This window comes from Neofelis nebulosa, chromosome 4 (genome assembly GCF_028018385.1).
Source record: "Neofelis nebulosa isolate mNeoNeb1 chromosome 4, mNeoNeb1.pri, whole genome shotgun sequence".
In the NCBI taxonomy this organism is placed as follows: Eukaryota; Metazoa; Chordata; class Mammalia; order Carnivora; family Felidae; genus Neofelis; species Neofelis nebulosa.
The window spans coordinates 54,121,290-54,142,751 of record NC_080785.1 but is presented as its reverse complement, the minus strand read 5'-3'; the positions used below and the strand labels follow the sequence as shown (position 1 = coordinate 54,142,751).

Below are 21,462 nucleotides of genomic sequence, written 5' to 3'. Positions count from 1 at the left end.
ATTTTTGAATGTTTATTTTTGAGAGAGAGACAGACATACAGAGTGCGAGTTGGGTAGGGGCAGAGAGAGAGGGAAGATACAGAATCTGAAGCAGGCTCCAGGCTCTGAGCTGTCAGCAAAGAGCCCCAAGCAGGGATCAAACTCATGAACCGCAAGATCATAACCTGAGCCAAAGTCGAACACTTAACCAACTGAACCACCCAGGTACCCCAACATTTGCCTTTTAAAGATGAGAAAACTGAGCCAGAGAGATGCACACAGTAATATACTGACTGGTATTGTAACCAGCATTCAAACCTGGGCTTCTCTAGCTCTTGAGCCATATTTATTCTTTTAAAATGGAGGGCAGAGGGGTCCTGGGTGGCTCAGTTTAGAGACTGACTCCATTTTGGCTCAGGTCATGATCTCATAATCATGAGATAAAATCCTGCGTCAGGATCTGTACTGAGCACGGAGCCTGCTTGAGATTCTTTTTCTCCCTCTGCCCCTCTCCCAACTTGTGCTCTCTTAAAAAAAAAAAAAGAAAGAAAGAAAAAGAAAAACAAAAAAAATTAAAGGACATAACTCTACTTCCAGCAGGTATGGGATGTGCTTTGAAAGTGACTCTTAAGAAAAACAGCCCAACAGAACTTTCACTTGAGGAGGTGCTGCCTTATCACTCTTCCATCTGCCTTGGTATGATTTCCTGAGTCAAAAGAAATTTCTTATGTTGGCAAAAGCTTAAACCTGTGATCAATGTGTAAAAAATGGCATCAAAGATAGCCCCTTGATATGACTATTGTTAATACTCTATTGCACATTTGAAAGTTGCACCGAGAGATCTTAAAAGTTCTCATCACGAGGAAAAAAAGAATTATGGTAAAGGCTGTTGACTTACTGTGGTGATCATTGTGCAATATATACAAATATCCAATCATTGTGCCCCTGAAACCACAGTTATAGGTCAATTATACCTCAATAAAATTTCTTTCAAAAAACCTAATGATTAAGTAGTTTAATTGAATCACCCACAAAAAAAAAAAAAAAAAAAAAGATGCTCCAAGAGAACAAGCATCTGAAAGCATCAGGTCTGTTGTCCACTGCACATACCCATCTTATGCCTGTTTAAAATACTTTATAACTTAGAGTTTCGATGTTTGTTTCCACTGTTGAGAATAAAATAACCACATCTCCGAGAAGTTCTCAAGAAAAAAATTCAAAATTCCTTCATCTTTATCTGTTATTTTGTTGCAGCTGAAGGTGATACTTTCAAGATCTGCAGAAAGTTTGGTTTCCCATTTTTCCACTAATTTATGTAATACTGTAATCAAATCTCTAACATAAATCTTGTGCCCCTGAACAAATACTTCTAAGATTTTATGTCATGGAAGTGATGATCAGAGTATTAACATTTAAAATTGACAGATGGGGTTGGGGGCACCTGGGTAGCTCAATTGGTTAAGCGTCCAACTTTGGCTCAGGTTATGGTCTCACGGTTCGTGAGTTCAAGCTGTGTTGACAGCAGAGAGCCCACTTCAGATCCTCTGTCCCCATCTCTGCCCTTCCTACCCCCTCGTAAATAAACAAACCTGAAAAAAATAAAATTGAGAGGAACACCTAGGTGGCTCAAGTTGATTAAGCATCTGACCATTGGTTTCAGCTCAGGTTATGATCTCACAGTAGGGAGATTGAGCCCCTCATTGGGCTCTGCGCAGATAGCACAGAGCCTGCTTGGGATTCTCACTCCATCTGTCTCTCTGCCCCTCCCCTGCTCACGTTCTCTCTCAAAACAAACAAACAAAAAGATTCTCAAGGGCACCTGGGTGGTTCAGTCGGTGAAGAGTCCAACTCTTGATTTCGGCTCAGGTCATGATCTCACGGTTCATGAGTTCAATCCCTGCATTCGGCTCCACACTGGCAGTGTGGGGCCTGCTTGGGATTCATTCATTCATTCATATTCTCTCTCTCTCTCTCTCTCTCTCTCTCTCTCTCTCTCTCTCTCTCTCTCTCCCTCCCTCAAAATAAATAAATAAAGCTTAAAAAAAAATCTATTAAAAAAATTCTCTCTCCTCCTGCCCCTCCCCTGCTCACATGCAGGCTCACTCTCTCAAAATAAATTTTTAAAAAGTCAATATAAACAAACAAACAAACAAACCTACCTGACAAGTTATTTCCAAGTTCTCATACTAATACATTTATCTTATGGTCAATGGATATATTAAGGAAAAGGGAAAATCATTTTATTTTGAACCACGCCTTTCACACTTATGAAAAGTCCAGCAACACAGGATTCTAGACCCTATGCTTAGTTTTCTACAAATGAAAATCATCTAAACTGTGCTCTTCTGTGTCTCTTCCTTGATCTATAACCCACATGTACCTAATATTTCCGGTACGAGTTAATCTAAAATTCAATTCCAGGAAATATTACTGATGAAAATCATTGGGTTTTGTTGCTTTAGCATATGTAGACGTACTTATATTCTTTACAAGCTGGTATTCCCGGTGTTTCCCAGGACATCCTAACACAATGCAGGTCTTAACACAGCTGTCAGCTACACGAAGCCTCCCTTGTAGCTCTGTAAGCACTCTTAGAACACATACACGAGAAGAGGGTTTGCCTTCCCACTGAACCCTTGACTGTGGAGACCTGTGAGAGGGGCCTGTCCAGCACAGCTTGGCCAAGTCACTTCTGTTTCTATTCACCAACGAAGAACACTAAATAAAATTATTTCATTCTTTAGCATTTCCCAGTCCTAAGAATAGTGCCTCTGTGTGCAAAGCACTGTATCTCACAGCCTGCCAGTGTTTTATGCAATTACCACGTACCATTTATTCCACAGGGACACTTTAAGGCCTTTCTTATTTTTTTTTTTTTTAAATTTTTTTTTTTTTCAACATTTTTAATTTATTTTTGGACAGAGAGAGACACAGCATGAACGGGGGAGGGGCAGAGAGAGAGGGAGACACAGAATCGGAAACAGGCTCCAGGCTCCGAGCCATCAGCCCAGAGCCTGACGCGGGGCTCGAACTCACGGACCGCGAGATCGTGACCTGGCTGAAGTCGGACGCTTAACCGACTGCGCCACCCAGGCGCCCCAAGGCCTTTCTTATTTTTTAATAACTGAATTAATGTGGACACTGACCATAAACTGTGCTCAATGTTAATACTTTTTCATTCTGGTCCTTATGGTATAACAGACACATTAATCTTAACCAGTTTTTGTTGTTGTTGTTTTTTTTAAAGTAAAGATAGGACCTAAGTATTTTATCTGAGAACATCTACATCATGTTCTTCTCAATAATATACTTTTGTTTTGAGACTGACAGTCATAAAGACCTTTTTAATGATCAGACTAACCTAATGTGTAACTTGCTCAGATCTGCCCCATTGTGTTTTGCCAGGACTGCATAATTAATGGTTTCCTGGGCCTTGTTCCAGAAAGATTTTAGGCTGCTTAGAAAATACAAGTAATCCAGAAGTAAAACAGAGGCAACGAAGAAATGAGAATATAAAGACCTGAATCTAAAAGATGAAGCCAGGAATGTTGTTGTTATATACATTTAGCTCTAAGCTTTCCAGCAGCTCATTTTAAGACAAATCAGCTGCATAACTCAGTATACCTCAGTATATCCATTTGCTTAGTAAAGAACACTCTTCCTGGGACTGATCCCAGAGAGCAACTTCTGTACGTCTTGAGAGCACCAGCGTTAACAGGCATCATCCTTGGAGTGAAAGTTGCAGAGCCGCCCTCACAAGCACAGCATACGCATGTGTCTTCGCCTAGATAACTCAAGACGGCTCTGTGAGGAGAAAAGCTCCAAGGGAAAACCTATGTTGCAGCCTCGAAAGCTGAATAAAAGCAAAATGATCTTTCTGACACAGTGAAGAAAGGCCATCAATGCTTTTTTTGTTGTTGATTTTTAGGAGCAGAAATTGAGTAGGAGATAACAAATCCAATACTAAGATTAAGAACAAATTTAAAAGTTGTGTGAGGCTTTGGAAAAGGAATGGTGGTCAGTAGAGAAGGGCCGAAAGGACTATTAACAAAGAGGGGGTGAAGACATCAAGGAAGAATCTGTATGCTGACAGAAAAGTATTCTGTGCTGGGATGAAAACAGAAACAAGAAAACCTGTCAAACATAAAAAGCGGTGTTAGAAGCAAACCAAACAAACGAGGAGGTGGCACCCCAGACCGATGGGCAGTGCTGTGTCCCTGGCAATAGCACATTAATAAAAAGTTGACTCATCAGACGTCTGAACATCACCCATTTCCCTCTGTGCCAATTCCTTATTCACCAAGCATCTCCCTGACTGTAGGTTACTTTTCAAGGAAATTTTCCTCTGGGAATATAAGGTAATTTGCATAATCATCCTGTCTATTTGATAATCATTAAACTGTCTCTGTGGTACAAATTACTGCTATACAGACGTCTGCATAGTAAGCCATGTTTCCAGGATTTGGATACCTAACTTTTACTTACAAAACTAAGTAGCCAGAACAATGGGTTTTGATAAGCCTCTTTCACCTGTGATTCTTAAGTCTCTGAGCTCAAGCTTGAAAAAATTCTTCAGCATCACCCTTTGTTACACATTCTTTGCATTTAAGTTAATGTTCAGCTGCATTATCCTGAATGCTTCTTACAAAACCTTCAGAGGTGAAGGAGAGTCACATGACCCAAGCTGCTCCCCAGTGGGTTTCTGCCAGATGCCTACCGGCAAAACTTCCTTTGGACTTCTTGACAGACTCTGTAACTTGAAGTAACATAAGAACAAAGCTGCTCAATTGAAGTTTGCGTAACTGGTAAAGTCTGCCAATGAGTAATTCCTAATCATCTATCATGAGGAGATACAAGAATGAGCAAACAGTAGGGTTAAGTGCATTTACTTTGTGGGGAACAGAATCTAAGACATCACAAAGGCATGGAGACATGCGTGCCAGCCAACAAAACCAGCCTTCAGGAACCTGGAAGGATGCCAGTGTTTCCCTTTGGTTTGTAAAATAGATACTCCTGGGTTTTTTGTTTTGTTTTGTTTTAATGGATTTGGGTTTGGAACTGAAATTAAGTTTACTCAACTCTATGACCTGAACAGAATACTGAAGTCTTTAAAAATAAAAAGGGGGGGGGGGGCGCCAGAGAAAATTTCTCCCATAGCTACATAACCAAGGCCTCTTAGAGGTAATAAGTGTATACAATGAGTGATTTACTTGCAAATATTTTACTGACAAAAGACCTGTACCTACAGTAAGAAATCCTAAGGAGTAGAGCACTAAGAACTAATCTCAAAATCCTTTCAACTCACAAAATATTTTATTTCTGATGGAGCACCTTGAACTAGCTAAAACCTAAGAAAATGTTTATCTTTCTTGCCTCTTTGATAAACAGAAAGTTTGCAATTTTAAGATCACGCTATTGTTTTGGAGATTTCTGGGAAGATTCCAAAGACGATATCAAAATTACGAAGACAACAGCACTTGAGCTAACTTCTGCCAAACCAAACGCCAGGAAATACCATTCAGCTATGGATGCTGTTCTGTGCTATGCCAATTTCAGCTCTTGCTCTGTGCATGAGCTGCCAACTGCCTCTTCCCTACTGTTTGAGCATTTTTGAAAGGAGCATTTCTTGTCATTTCTAAACTCAAAGTTTGCCAATTAAGTACTGCATGAGCCAGCTGCTAGGCAGGAACTAGAGACTTTTTGTCTGTTGAAAGAACCAACTCTGGCTGTATTAGGAAAAAATCTACCTGGCAGGTTCCGGTTAGAATACGTTGAGGGGGGAAGTGTGGGCCAAGTCCTGGAATGGAAGAGAGGCAAGGGATTTATCCCAAGTCAAGGCACATCAATTCTCCTTTCATGTTACAAAGCAGCAGTCGGAAAACATGAGTAGCAAAATGAAACAACCCTAAAAGAGAGAGAGAGAGCTATACAAAAAAGAGAGAGTCTTTGAAACGTTTAGTCATCAAAACCTACTTCTTACCAGGCAATGTACACTGAAAGTAAAAGAGATTCTCTGCTCACCTACAGGCCATCAAGGATAGAGAGATGATCTTGGTAAGTAACTGACTTCCCTGTGAGAACTTCTAAGGAGCAACAAGCTTCTCATCAGCAGCTGTAGATGCCGAATGGCAGCTGCGGTGCATCCTCACATGCTGAGAGCAAACACCTGCCAACCTTTAATCCTCTAACCCAGTTTTTAAATAAATGTATCATAGACCCCCACAGACCTACAATACTAGGTTCTTCAGCAAGAAGAAAAGTGAAGCCAACGGGAATAAAGGGAATATCAGAAGAAATGGTAAGGAGGAAAAAAAAAAAACAACCCATAAAGCTTTTGTAAACTTAATTATTGCCTTTATTTTTTATTAAAAAAGTTTTTTTTAATGCTTATTTATTTTTTAGAGAGAGGGAGACAGAGTCTGAAGTAAGTTCCAGGCTCTGTCAAGCACAGAGCCAGAGGCGGGGCTCGAATTCACAAACCTCGAGATCATGACCTGAGCTGAAGTCAGACGCTTAACCAACTGAGTCACCCAGGTGCCCCTAATTATTGCCTTTAAAAACAACAGTTTGCTTCTCAAAGTGGTGACTACTAGGTACATTTAAGACTATTAGTGAACGGAGTTTAGAAAAAGAACAAAGTCTAATAATATACAGTGAAGGCAAAGCTATTCCAACTAAGTACTCCCCCACAAAGAGGTTATATACTATAACAGAACTTGGTAAAAGAATTGTTCCCTTAAAACATTAAATCAGAAAACTGCCTGACAGCTATCTGGAAGTACAGTTCACTCTAACTGGTATCCAGAAACACAACAATTCTCTGAAAATGGTGTTTTCCCTTTAATTTTTGATGAAAATTATCTGTAGGAGTGGAATCTGAATCATGGAATTCTGTGCTCTAGAATTAATTTAGATCATTCTGGGTTCTTTTTGTGTCGTTTTTGTTTGGTTTCTGATTGAACTTAGAAGCTCACCTCCACCCTCCCAAAGCTCTGTGAGACACCTTTTACAGGTAATACTGCTCAATTCAGTAGGGCAGATTTATTCATCTCTTCAGTTAGAGACACTGCTTCCCAGCTTCTCTTGCAGGTAGACGTAACAGACATTATGTTCTGGCAAACAAGACACCAGTGGAAGTGTAAAAAGCTATCTTCAGGCAGTGTCCTACGAGGTGGCTGTTGATTTTTTTTATCCTTCATCCTTGCTGGCTGGAATCAGACTCAATGGCTGAAACCTGAGCAGTCATCCTGGGCTGGGAGGCGGCATGCTAAGCCAATAGGAGCACCTGTCCTAGAGGATACAACATAACTACTACCAGCCTTGGATTGTCTACCCTTCAACTCTTCTCACGAAAAAGGAAAACTCATTTAAACCATTTCTTTTCTTGTAATACATAGCCAAAGCTAATCTTGATACACATAGTGTGCCAAAATAGATTTAGAGGCATGAAAACAGACATATGGCAGCATCCCACAGACATCTTGGCCTGATATTTGCCTGTGAGTTGGAATTAACAGGTGATCCAGAGAAAGGGAGTAGGTTTTTGACCACAGTTTAAAATAAAGCACCAAACAACCTAGAAAGAGGGGCATGCCTGAGTCGTTATGTATTTACGTTTATCCCAAATATTATCTATCATGCATTAGCCTTGATAGATATTTTTCCAACATTTGAGTCCCTCTTCCATAGAATAGTATCTGTTGCTTGCACAGTAGCAGTTTGACAATGAATGGACAACAAAAAAACTCCTGATGACCTTTACAAAAATCACAAATTTCTAGCTTCCATCTGTTCCCGCTGAGATTTTGATTCATAGAAGCCCAGGGTGAGGTACAGCTTCTTAACCAGTTAAGAAACAGAGCAGCTGGGGCACCTGGGTGGCTCAGTTGGTTAAGCGCCCGACTTTGGCTCAGGTCATGATGTCGCAGTTTGTGAGTTCGAGCCCTGCATCCAGTTTTGCGCTGACAGCTCAGAGCCTGCTTCAGATTCCTCGTCTCCTTCTCTCTGCCCCGCCCCCGCGCTCTCTCTCAAAAATAATAAACATTAAAAAAGAAGAAGAAAAGAAACAGACCAGCTGTTCTTAACCTTGGCTACCTCCACACTCGGGTCAGTCAGAGCTTTCCAAAATAGTGATCCCTGAGAGTTTCATCTCCTCCCCAACCCCTACCCTGGGGGATTCTAATAAAAAAGGTCTGGGGTAATTCTAATGTAAAGAACAAAAAACCATTTTCCCTCACAAAGCACAAAGTAGAGAAAGTCTTCTTTACAGAACATTGCCAACTAATAAATGTAAAAAAACAACAGACATAAAAAGAGTAATAATGTGATTGGGCAAATGGCAGCAATGGAGATTATACCCACTTTGAGAAAGACTGGAGGGCAAGATACATATTCTCTTTTAAAGTATTTTGTTTTATTTTGTTTTTTACATTTATTTATTTTTGAGAGACACAGTGAGACAGAGCACAAGCAGGGGAGGGGCAGAGATAGAAGGAGATACCGAATCTGAAGCAGGCTCCAGGCTCCAAGCAAGCGTTCAGCACAAAGCCTGACACAGGGCTTGAACCCATGAACCATGAGATCATGACCTAAGCCAAAGTTGATCACTTAACCAACGGAGCCACCCAGACACCAGTCTTAATCATAGGTGGGAAAGGTACCTTTACAATGTGGAAATTGGACAGACACTACCTTAGTTGTACGATCAAACAGTATGACCAACAATGAGACACAATGACATTATCTGCTTCCCAGTGAGACACAGAGAAGGTATTCCTTCCCGGAAAAAGGTATAACCTGAGCCTAATCACACAGAGGCATCAGTCAAATCCTAATTAGGCGACACTAACCACTAGCCTGGGTTTTTCAATGCCATAAATAAGAAAACAAGTGGTGGGTAGGGAGTAGGTGACACCAAATGGAATGGATGATGCAGGGATGGACTCCTGCAAAGATAAGAGGGGACTAGAGAGACATGACAACCAACTGCAATGCATAATCCTTAATTGGATTCTTTACTGAAAACACAGCTACATAATAGAACATTACTGGAGTAACTATGAAATTTAAATACGGGCTGCACATTAAATAATGGTCTGATGCCGAATTTTTTTTTTTTTTTTTTAACGTTTATTTATTGTTGAGGCAGAGAAAGACAAAGCATGAACGAGGGAGGGTCAGAGAGAGGGAGACACAGAATCTGAAACAGGCTCCAGGCTCTGAGCTGTCAGCACAGAGCCCGACACAGAGCTCACACTCACGGACCGCGAGATCATGACCTGAGCCGAAGTTGGCCGCTTAACCGACTGAGCCACCCAGGCGCCCCTGGTGCCGAATTTCTTAAAAGTGAGGATACTGTGCTTAGTATCAAGATGAATGTCCTTGAGGTGAAAAGTTAAAAATAGTACAATGCTCCCATTAATAATTACCTCCAAAGTTTGTAAAAATATGGTGCCTGGATGGCTCAGTTAAATGTCCAACTTCGGCTCAGGTCATGATCTTGCAGTTCGTGGGTTCAAGCCCCACATCGGGCTCTGTGCGGACAGCTCAGAGCCTGGAGCCTGCTTCAGATTCTGTGCCTCCCTCTCTCTCTGCCCCTCCCCTGCTCGTGCTCTCTCTCAAACACAAATGAACATTTAAAAAGTTTTTTTTTAGTAAAAATATATACCCAATTTCCAAGACAGAATTATATACCTATGTGTTTATTTCTAAGAGGAGAGGCAATTGCAAACACGTTAAAACCCACAAAAGCACAGATTTCTTCCGTTCTGGAGAAAAGGGCAGTTGTCCTTTCCCTTTTAAGTTTTCTGGATGATTCCTGACACATTCTTTAAGGTCTAAGACTAATACACAGAGATAAAGTTAGTAGTAGGTTTAAATCAAGAGAGAAATCACAATAAGACATTCATCCATAGAAAACACATGCATTATAACCCTAATTTATTAATTATACCAACTAGACAGATGATAGATTTGTCTTTTTTCTTAGCTTTTTGTGTTTTGAATGGTACCTCCTACACCAATTTAGAGAAATGTCCACATATGAACTTGGGGATTCCATTATATCACTACCCAGCATACATGTAGAATCAAAAGCCTACTTGAATTCTGCAAAGAATGCAGGCTAAGATTATCCACATTTCTTCCCTTTAAGACGAGAATTCCCTTGTCCTGTGCACAAAACCACCAGGTCCTTAGGGGGTTCTCAGCTCCTTCCCTTCAGCAGTATTTCTGCCTTTACTGCCGGCAGCTTCTCCATCTTCTCCTGATCTCACTGGCTGCTTCTAATTATACCTACTCAATTTAGTTTTAAAATCTCAGGGAAAACCAAGACCATGTGTTCCAGTGAGATCTTCCTTACATTTACTCATGGTTCACTGACCCCTTTCTCCCATTCTTAAAACAAAATCTTTACTTGCTTAAGTCACTAAAGATTTAAATAATAAAAGTCCTTTGGAAGGGCACCTGGGTGGCTCAGTCGGTTGAGCGTCCGACTTCAGCTCAGGTCATGATCTCCCAGCCCGTGGGTTCAAGTCCCATGTCAGACCCTGTACTGACAGTTCAGAGCCTGGAGCCTGCTTCAGATTCTGTGTCTCCCTCTCTCTGCTCCTTCCCTGCTCGCACTCCGTCTCTGTCTCTCTCTCTCAAAAATAAACAAACATTTTTAAAAAATTAAAAAAAAAAAGTCCTTTGGAAATGTTTTAAATACAATCTCACTTTTCTTAAAACAATCCTTATTTTCCTAAGAACACAAGAACCCATTACACAAAACTATATCACTACATCACAAAATTGACCAACTCTGGGTAATATTTATGTATGTATGTATGTATGTATGTATGTATGTATCTATCTATCTATCTATCTATCTATCTGTCTATCTTAAAAATAGACACCTAGCAATTCACTGTGGGAGTTTTTGCTACTGAAGCAGCCAGAGAAGTGTAAAAGACAGATGTCCAAGAATGTTCTATAATGTTACCACTCGTAATGTGAGAGAGTTTACTGATAACCAGTAAAGGCCTTACCTGTAACCAATAGAGAGGAAAGAATTTAAATGACACCTCAATTTACAAACTGGAAAGTGAGGAACAGAGAGATTAAGGAGTGTGCCCAAAGACAAAGCTAGTTTAGAGCAGCTAGCAGAGATGTAGTTTAAATAAGAGTTTCTTCAGGGAAGCTCAGTCAGTTCAGCGTCCAACTTTGGCTCAGGTCACTGATCTCATGATCCGTGAGTTAGAGCCCTGCATCGAGCTCTGTGTTGATAGCTCGGAGCCTGGAGCCTGCTTCAGATTCTGTGTCTCCCTCTCCCTCTGCCCCTCCCCTGCTCATGCTATCTCTCTCACTCTCAAAAATAAGCATTAATAAATAACCAGCTCCTTGTAGATTTTAATCAATGCTGCTTGACACAGAAATGTCAGAGATACATGTGCCTTAAACTCAGTAATATGACAAATTCATCTATTTATAATAAAGAAATAGGCAAATTAGACCTTAAGTCCATATTCTCTCAAATTCCTATTTTAGGCTCACTTTTACCCTCCTCTTAAACTTTTTATATTATTGAATTTTGTAAACACTAGTAATGTCTGATTTGAGAGGAGAGAGAGAAGAGTCCTGGTTCAGTTTCTTCATTGTGCAGCGAGAAGACAAACCCAGAGGGAAGAGGAGAGTGACCTATGGTGATACAAAGCGCAGGCAGAGCTGGACTGAACCTGGGCTCTCATCCCAGAGATCCTTCCCTTAGCCCCTTTAGCATCAAAGTACAAACATGTCAACTACTTCATATCACCTTTAGCTGTGGTGGAAAGCTTCAGATAATGCATAATAGATCTATTCACACTGTCATGGGGTTGAAATTTTGATGCCTATCCATAGATGAATGGGCTTTGTTATATGGTTTCCAGGACCAAACGTGTTCAGGGTGGCTGGTGAGTTGTAGGGGAAGATGCAAATGATGCTGACCGTAAAAGCAGAAACACTACAAGAAGAGGCCAAAAGTAAACAACACCCAACACAGGTGGTTCAAGACAGGCCTAGGAAATTCTCATTCATACAGGGATAAAATATGAACAATCTCAGCAATCTGTTATCAGTACAATTCCAGGAGCATTTTACTCTACATGTAGTCTAGGCAGTATTATATTGGAATCCCCAAGCTGTTCCAGCTGGACATTTCCCTGAATTGGAATAGGAGGTACGACTCAAAGCATATAGAAGGAAAGACTCAAACAGGAAGGGAGAGATGTAAAAACAAATCCATAAGGGAAGATCCTAGAACGTTGTTATTTCCATGATGATTCTCTACCTCTAATTATCATTGATAACGCAACAGAACTGTGAACTACTTTAAAAAAAAAAATTACAAGGTATATGTTATACTGCAATTATTTTTATACTATCACTGGTCTCCTATTTCCAACCTCAGAAAAAAATGCTATTTTTAAGAAATAAATATAAAAATAAGGTTCCTTAATAGTCTACCTATTTACAAAACAAATAAAAGCTGTCTAATGGTTGCACACATACACACGCACAAGAGACCCATGAGCACAACTAGCTGGAGGTCACTGTTTAAAAAGCACACTCAAAGTGGAAAACACATTTTTATTGACCTTTCAAAGCGTTTGACTTCCACGTGAAGTTTAAGATGAAGGAAGCCTTTTAACAGTCCTATCTTTCAACATTTAAAAATAACTTCTTTCCCCTTCCCTAAAGTCTCAGACTTTTCTTTGGAGATTTAAGAGCCCATGGTGACAACCCTACTACCCAAAAACTTCAAAAGAATATTTCACGTGTCCCTTCTACAAAGGGGTAGGTAGGAAGGTTCTACTGATATGAACTAGAGAGCATGTGTTGGCTCTCAACTGATAGATCATATGGAGACCAAGTTTTACAATCAGCATCGAATGTCACCCTACTCGAGAGCAACAAAGTCTAATAACTGTGTCCCTCTGACTGCATCCCGCTCACCCATAAAGAAAGCCAAGGTACATTATCTTACCTCAAACTGTGGGTAAGGAGGAGTCATAGCTGAAGGGGGCCCTGAGGTGGGAGGTGGCATCCCTGAAGTGGGTGGGAACAGACCCAAGGCATTCAGATTTAATCCAGGAATTAAATGTGCTTGAAGCTGCAATAGTAAAAAGGTCCCTCATTTTACATTTAAAAAAATCAAGTGTAATTATAAGTGACAATATTCAGATTGTGACCTCGTCTAGTAAAAAAAATAAAAAAAATCATTTTATGACTCAAATTTTAGAACAGAGCAGATGTTACATGTTATTATACTTGAGCACATATCTGTTTATATTTCTTGATATTTTAAAATCTGTGTGCTCATTTGCCCCCTCCTTGATCTGAAGCTGCACTAGCTTTCTCAACTCGCTTTCCTTAATGATCAGCTCACAGTGCTTAGACAAGTATGTACTCTGTGTGCTATGGGCACGCAGTAAATACAGACTGAAAACCTTGCATTAGTTGAAGAAGTAAGCAAACGAGATTTGTGCACTGAAAAGCAAACCAGATATACAGAAAAAGGTATTATTAAGAGATCTTTACTCCTTGGATAAAATTTGGCTGTCGTGGGTCTAAAAGTCTAAAACTCAAGATCTTTGGCAATCAGGTCCCATCTCATACAACTATGGCAACTAGACGTATCTTTGGAGTGTATCCAGGAGCCAGAAAGAGGACTTTGTGTTGGCTGAATTTTATAAGGGCTGAGGAAGTGAAGTGGAGATGACAGTTGAGACGCGAGCATACCTGGGAATCTCTTTAAAAGGTGTATGGGTTGGATTAATTCGCAACTGACTCTGAAACATCAGATGAGCAGTTATAATGGGAAGGTAGATAAGGCAGCCAGTCATGGGAGGTAAAATGATCAGCATATTTCTAGGTTCCTCTCACAAAGGTATTATTTTTATATTTCCCTTCTTTTACATGTAGTGTTTCAGATGACAGGCCCAACCGAGGAGTGTTTTTTTCATTTACTTGAAAATTCAAAATGGACTACAGACATGTTACATTTTCTGCACCATTCCATCCACTCAGGAAGGTCAGCAATTCACTTTAATTGCCTACATTGCTCTCCACAAATTATTTTGTCATTTTTAATTCTTTTAATGCCAAGGTTTATGACTAACCAAATTAAAATTAAAATTTGAATTCTTAACAGTTGCTTTTATATGCGTGCTATCTATTATAATCCCAGTCCTAATAAGCATTCAATGTAGGCACAACAGCCCCATTTCACAGATGAAGAAACCAATGCTTGGAGAACAGGTATATTGTCCAAGAGAACAGAGCTGCAGCTAATCAGTGGTTGAACTAGGACTCAAACCCAGTTCACGTACCTCTTAAGCCCACGTTCCTACTCTACTAATCTTCAAATTAACATTGTGCAGAAGATACTCATCTTTTTTAAGGAAAGTATTAGCCTTATTTAACAGATAAGGAAGCTAAGGCTCCAAGACTATATACCATTTGCTAAAATCACAGAGAGCCAAACCTGATGTCAAAGCCTGTGGTCTTCCAAACTATCCCACGGCACACTCACTATGGTGCTAAAAATCAATTAGAAACTACATCTAATGCTGCCACCATTAACGACATCAGGATTAATGCAATTGAAAATATCTTTTAACTGTTCATCAAAATAAAGGCACGTCCTCCATATTAAAACTAACATTCATAGAAGCAATATCATTTTCATAAGACTCCCTGATTTTCTTCATGATCTCTTCCTCAGCTTTGGCACATGTTTCAACGTTGCCTTTAACTGTAATGGTGCGCTCTGGATTATACAGCGTCAATTCCTGCAATCTGCAGAATGAAAAAGAGGGAAAAGAGAAAGAATGGAAATTACAGAAGGAAGACAGTTAATAACAGTCCAGCCACAGATGGCAATTAAAACCCAACTGTGGTGGCTGGCAGTATGTAAAAGTGGGTGGTCAGACATGATGAAAAATGAGTAAGCCCCAAAAGATAGGAATCCAAGAATTGTAAAGCTGCCGAAGAAAATACTTCCCCTCCAGTCTTCTCAACAGAAATTACTGGGTGTACACAGTTCACTTAAGTCCATGTTTGAAACACAGTGTACTTCTTGACCACTTAAGTGAACTTTTTTCACAACAATTCAACAGTGAAATGTAAAGAAAATGATCACAGGGGTGTACGGTTTTAGTGGAAACCAAGAACCAGATGTACAAAAACTTTAATAAGGATGTTCCTAGACTTCGTGGACCAATTCTAAACATAATTGGCAGTCTCATGCAATTGCATTTTCTGGGTCACAAGCAAGAAATAAACATGGAAATATTCCAAAAAGGCAAACCAGAATTCATGTGTCTAAACTTACTTTTTGCCAGTAATTTTAGAGTTTAGATTAAAGTAAGCTGGAGAAAATAACATAAATCAATGTGTCTTGACTAAATTAAAAACATGATCCCTTGATGGCCATATAGACCCTACATTAGAAGGCCTTAGCAGTATTCAGAAACCCTCTGCTTGACCAAGATTCTGCTGAAGCTTCATAATCCACTGAGATGACAATTGAGACTGCCTGAGCCTGAGCCACTCAACAGCCTTGAGAGGAAAGCAATGGGAGATTCTTAACCCTGGAAAACAAGACTAAGTACATAGATTGAAAGGATACGGAAAACTGGTAGAGCTCTCCTTCGTAATTATAGAGTTAAAATCCTCATTTTCACTACTTAGCAGAATGCCGTAAGCTCAACTTGAGCCAGATGAATGGGCTATTATTCCTTAACCTTTTCTCTTATTTGCTAAAAATGTAAACATCTACACAAGGAAGACTATTTGTCTTAGACTGAAAAAGTGTATTTCTCATCTCTGGTCTCAACCCACCTCTCCCTGCCAAGCATTTTATATTAGCTTTTTTCTAATAGCTGCTTTACAATAGCTTTTAAGATTTTTTTCTCTGAAAACCCTCTCATTTTGGGGTGTAAAATTCAAGACACTCTGTGGGTTTTGTTTTTGTTTTTTACAATCAAGCAGGACTTTCCTATTTCCTACCACTCCCTTCTTTGAAAACTCCTTGCTGCATCAACATGCTGCCTGTCTTTCCTTAGCATTTTTCCTTAGTTCATCAATCTCCTCTCACCTCATCTTTTTTGGGTACTGTGATGTAAAGAATAGTTACCCCCAGAAAGGGAAACTTTTCCATACAATTTCAGAGCATTCATAGACCCAAGGTGTGACAGCCAGCTTCCAAGATGACCTACTCCCCAGTGGGCCCAGTCCTCTCTCACACTGAATAGAGATTACCTGTGTCAATTATACTAGAAAAATGATAGAGTGTGACTTCTGAGGCTGTGTTATAAAAGACATTGTCACTTCCATCTTGCTCTTTCTTGGATAATCCACTCTGGGGGAAGACAGCTACCACTGTCCTAAAGACACCCAAGCAGCCCTGGGGAGAGGACCATGTGCTAAGGCCTCACATCAACAGTCAGCATGAACTTCTCAGCAACATCAAGTGACCCCAAGCCAGAAACACCCAGTTAAGCTGCTTCTGCATTCTTGACCCACAGAAACTAGGTGAGCAATAAATGTTTACTATTGTTTCAAGCTGTCAAATGTTGGGATAATTTGTTACACAGCAGTAGATAATAAATTGGGTTACTTATTTCAACTGTGGGAGTAGTGATCAGTAAATTTGACCAAGACTTCAGCTAGAAAGTATGAATGTAAAGTATTTAGTGCTTTCTGCCTCTTTAGGAGGAAAAGATAATGCTTTCAATATGGGTTAGAAACAGATAGTAGGTAGTAGATTAAGTTGGAGAAACAAAAAAAAGTATGTTGGTACAGGGTAGCTCAAACTCCTGAAAGATGGGAGTGGCTCGGTATAATACACAACCCACAGCTTCACAGTGCTAGAAAAATTTCTAACTCAAAGAAAGCAAGGCAGCACTTACGGAGATATTGTGATTTTAGTGTCAGTGTCTTGCTCAATTTTTTTAAGATTTCTTCCTTCCTTACCAATAAGACGGCCTACAAAGTTATTATGGGCTAAAATCTTCAAGGGAATCTCTTCTGTGCTGTAAATAAAAAAAGAAAAAGGTCATGCAATCAGGAGAAGTAAACCTTCTCTTGGGTAAAAAGACAATATCCATTCATTACACATTTACTTCTTACCTACGATATAGGAAGCATTACGCTAGGTTGAGTTTAAAGTCCACTGACCTCCATTCTAGCAATGCATGAATAGAGGGAGCAAAAAAAACAGTAACAAGTATTGGAAGGTAACTTTTTTTCTTTTTTTAATTTTTTTTAATGTTTATTTATTTTTGAGACAGAGAGAGACAGAGCATGAACAGGGGAGGGTCAGAAATAGAGGGAGACACAGAATCCGAAGCAGGCTCCAGGCTATGAGCTGTCAGCACAGAGCCCGACGCGGGGCTCGAACTCACGGAATGCGAGATCATGACCTGAGCTGAAGTCGGACTCTTAACTGACTGAGCCACCCAGGCGCCCCTGGAAGGTAACTTTTAAAACCATTTTCTTCCATGCATCTCAGGGAATATCTTCCAAGGTAGACTCTGTTAGCTCATTGAAAACACCTCTTACTCAAACCTATATCCCTAAATCCCCAATACCAGAACACAATGTACAAATGCAAAACAATAGGATTTTATTATAAATTGTGAACTACATTCCTAGAGATACATGCACAATTTACAGAAGGAAACAGAAGAAACTCAACGGTGGTTACTCTTTAGGGGAAGAGTATAAGAGCACGACGGGGGGCTTTCACTTTTCATTGTGTACCTTTCTGAATTTCCAAGTGATACATATCACTGCTGAAAAATATCACCGGCATTATCTGGATGGTGAGCCTTTCCGAATTTTTTTTTTTTTTTAAAGAATTATGAACTTATAACAAAGCTACATGTAACATCTTACAACTAAAATACATTTAATACATATTAAAGGTCCCTACAAATTAAGTGCTAGTGATTAGGTCCCCAGGCTAACTCCAGTACCTTAGTCAGCTCTCTCCTTTTAGGAAAGTGTTGTGCTATAAGCTCAAGTGGCATAGAACCCAACCTCTGTTCAAAGTTCTTGTGGAACAGGCATTTAGAGTTTCAACCTCAAACACCCAAATAAATCTCCAGTTTGCCTTAGTACAGGATTAGAGATTTCTCCACCTCTATACTCCCCGCTGCTGCAGAGTAGGGCTGGGCAGACAATAAGAACAGAGCTCCCATGGGCTCTGAGTAAGGGAGTCAGGGTTTGAGGCCCATTTTCGGTAAACCCCAAGAAGATTTCTTGGTTCTCAGGTGGGTTTCCTATCCCATAGGTGCCTTCTCCTACAGCTAGACTCTCCCCATTAATACCAACCACCCCATATCCAAACATGATTGAAAATAAAATACTTAAAAGACTTCTACTTTATAACCAACTCAGGAGTACCTACCACCACAGCTCTTCAGGACAGCACTGCCCTGTTTGTTGACAATGCCTAAGAATTCTGTCATAGAAGTCCAAAATAAAGCAGCATGAATATCAACCTCTTCACAGCTTAATCCTCTTTACTCACAATTTTATATCTTGAGCTTCCTTATGCATAATCTCCAGAATAGATTTACAAGCCGCAGAGGTCCCTTCAGGGGTAGAGAGGATAGTAATGGACTTCTCAGCAGCACCTGCATTCTCTTTACGATGGACATCGATTCTTACAGTGAGCACAAGGAGAAAAGGAGAACTGTAAGCATGTATTCACAATTACAGAGTCTGGAATATCAACTTCAAAGTAACAGGAAAGCAAACTGGTACAGCCACTCTGGAGAAGAGTATGGAGGTTCCTCAAAAAACTAAAAACAGAACCACCTTACAACCCAGCAATTGCACTATTAAGTATTTATCCCAAAGGACACAGAAATAAAGATTTGATGGATGCATCCTAATGTTTGTAGCAGCAGTATCAACATTAGCCAAACTAAGGAGAGAGCCCAAATATCTATCAACTGATGTAGTTTATATAAAGAACATGTGGTATATATATACACAGTGCAATATTACCCCATCAAAAACAATGAAATCTTGCCATTTGCAATGACGTGGATGGAACTAGAATGTATTATGCTAAGCGAAATAAGTCAGTAGACAAAGACAAATACCTTATGATTTTCACTCATATGTAGAATTTAAGAAACAAAACAGATGAATGTATGGGAAGGGGGCAGGGAGATAACAGAGGGAAACAAACCACAAGAGACTTCTTTAAAAAATTTTTTAATGCTTATTCATTTATTGAAATAGAAACAGAGCACGAGTGGGGGAGGGGGAAGGGCAGAGAGAGAGAAACAGACAGACACAGAATCCCAAGCAGGCTCCAGGCTCTGAGCTGTCAGTACAGAGTCCGATGCAGGGCTCGAACTCACGAACTATGAGATCATGACCTGAGCCGAAGTTGGACGCTTAACTGACTGAGCCACCCAGACGCCCCATGAGAGACTCTTAATGATAGACAGCAAACTATGGGTTGATGAAGGGCGGTTGGTGGGGGATGGGCTAGACGGGGGATGGGTATTAAGGAGGGCACTTGTGGTGATGAGCCACAAGTGAGTACTGTATATAAGTGATGAATCACTGAATTCTACTCCTGAAACCAATACTGGACTGGTTAAAGTTTAAGTAAAAAAATAATTTAAAAAACATGTTGTGAAGTTACAGCTACCAACACAGTAAGAGGTCCTTCATCTTACATGAAAGAAGAAACAATACATATGATAAGGTTTCTTTCTTTCTTTCTTTCTTTTTTTTTTTTTTAATGTTTATTCACTTTTAAGAGAGAGACAGAGGGCAAGCCGGGGAGGGGCGAAGAGAGAGGGAGACACAGAATCTGAAGCAGACTCCAGACTCTGAGCTGTCAGCACAGAGCCCGATGCAGGGCTCAAAACCACAAACTAAGATAGTGACCTGAGCAGAAGTCAGACACTTAACCGACTGAGCCACCCAGGCACCCTAGGATTTCTCTTTTAAAGCTACCCATGTTAGCAGATACAAGGAGTAAGTCCTAGAAAGACAGATTCCCAACTTAACAATACTTCCAGGGATAAGATGAAAGGTAACCGCCCCCTTTTTAAAAATGTGCACGCTTATTTTTAATTAAATACAAAGTGAGTCTTCTGTCGTTTAAGAAGTACAAGAAAGAAAATTATCTGAAAAAGTGTGTTTGGGGAAAATTAAATACTTGTGAGTCCCTCTGGCCATTCAAACACTAGAAGAGCTACACAACTCCTGGCCTTAAGAACGGCTGCTTCACCACACCAATAATGTCAAGGTTTGCATTTCATTTTTCTAAATGTTTGAAACCTGAAGATTCATCTCTGAATTAAAAGGGCAATGAGTAGGTGGGGTGATGGGTGAGATAAAGGAGTAATATTAAGATTATCATGATAAGCACTGAGTAGTGTATACAATTGCTCAATTATGGTACTATACACCTGAAAATAATACTGTACCTTAATTATACTTAAATTTAAAAACATTTCCAGAACCTTTAAAAAAAAAAAAAAAGGCAATGTAGAAATTAAACAAATAAGAGCTGTCTAGAAATAATTTAAAAAAATATCTCAGGTTAAGTCCCAATCTCAGGAACTATCTTTCCAAACCACTATTTCAATTCCCAATCACTGTTAAGTATTGCTTATGTTTTAGTAGGTAAAATGTTAATCTAGTTTATTTCCACCCATTCACCCGTGTTAAGGATTACTAAACTCTGATCCTCTGAGAGAAGGGAATATTGCTTTATAGATCAGGGTAGTCCTCTGAGACCATTCCAGAAACAGAAGATCTAATAATGACTAGTTTCAATGGCCAAGAGTTAATTAAATCCACTGGCAGAACTCTGCAAATGAATCATCGGATATAACAAAAATTGCTTCCCTTCCCTTTCCATCCTCCATCTTCCTGCCTTAATAAAACAAACAGTTCGATTTAATTCATAGAAGCTCTTTCCTCTGACAAGGAAATGAGTAGCTTTAAAAGAATAACTCTAATCTGCCCCAGGACAAGGAAGGGAAACCATTTAATAATTAGTTTCTGCAGGTAACAGTGGATAAAGGAAAGCAAGGAGCCCTTCCATTTCAATATTAAAACCAGGCAAATTTAAGATTAAAACTTCCCCACTCCCAACATTATGAAGTCAAAGACCACTGGTTTAACACAAAGGTTACCAGTATCCCACATTTCCTGCTTCAAAGCAGGGGGAGGGAGGGCAGGATCAGACATCACCATGCAGGTAGAGTGGGCATGCAACCCCACCAAACACAGCTCATTTCGCTTCTGCAGGAGAAATGAGTCAGCTAGTTCAACACTGGCATGGTGCCTGCGATAAATATGAACATCCTGGTAAGCTCAGGGGAACAAACATACATAATCAAGACCTACATAGTACCATAGCTGTACTTTCAGAAAAAGACTGCTTAACTCCATGGACCACATAAAATAAAGTCATTTTCC

General features: G+C 39.9%; 1 protein-coding gene across 5 annotated transcripts in view; it reads right to left on the bottom strand.

The window, feature by feature from the left end:
• IGF2BP3 (insulin like growth factor 2 mRNA binding protein 3) overlaps positions 1-21,462 on the bottom strand; it is a 155,185-nt gene that overhangs the window by 12,479 nt on the left and 121,244 nt on the right. For all 5 annotated transcript variants that reach the window (XM_058724823.1, XM_058724821.1, XM_058724824.1 and 2 more), the window contains 4 exons: positions 18,536-18,670; positions 16,911-17,033; positions 14,661-14,796; positions 12,983-13,108 (listed from right to left, as the gene is read on the bottom strand). In XM_058724823.1, the coding sequence (XP_058580806.1) occupies positions 12,983-13,108; positions 14,661-14,796; positions 16,911-17,033; positions 18,536-18,670 (520 nt within the window). The remainder of the gene's footprint in view (positions 1-12,982; positions 13,109-14,660; positions 14,797-16,910; positions 17,034-18,535; positions 18,671-21,462) is intronic.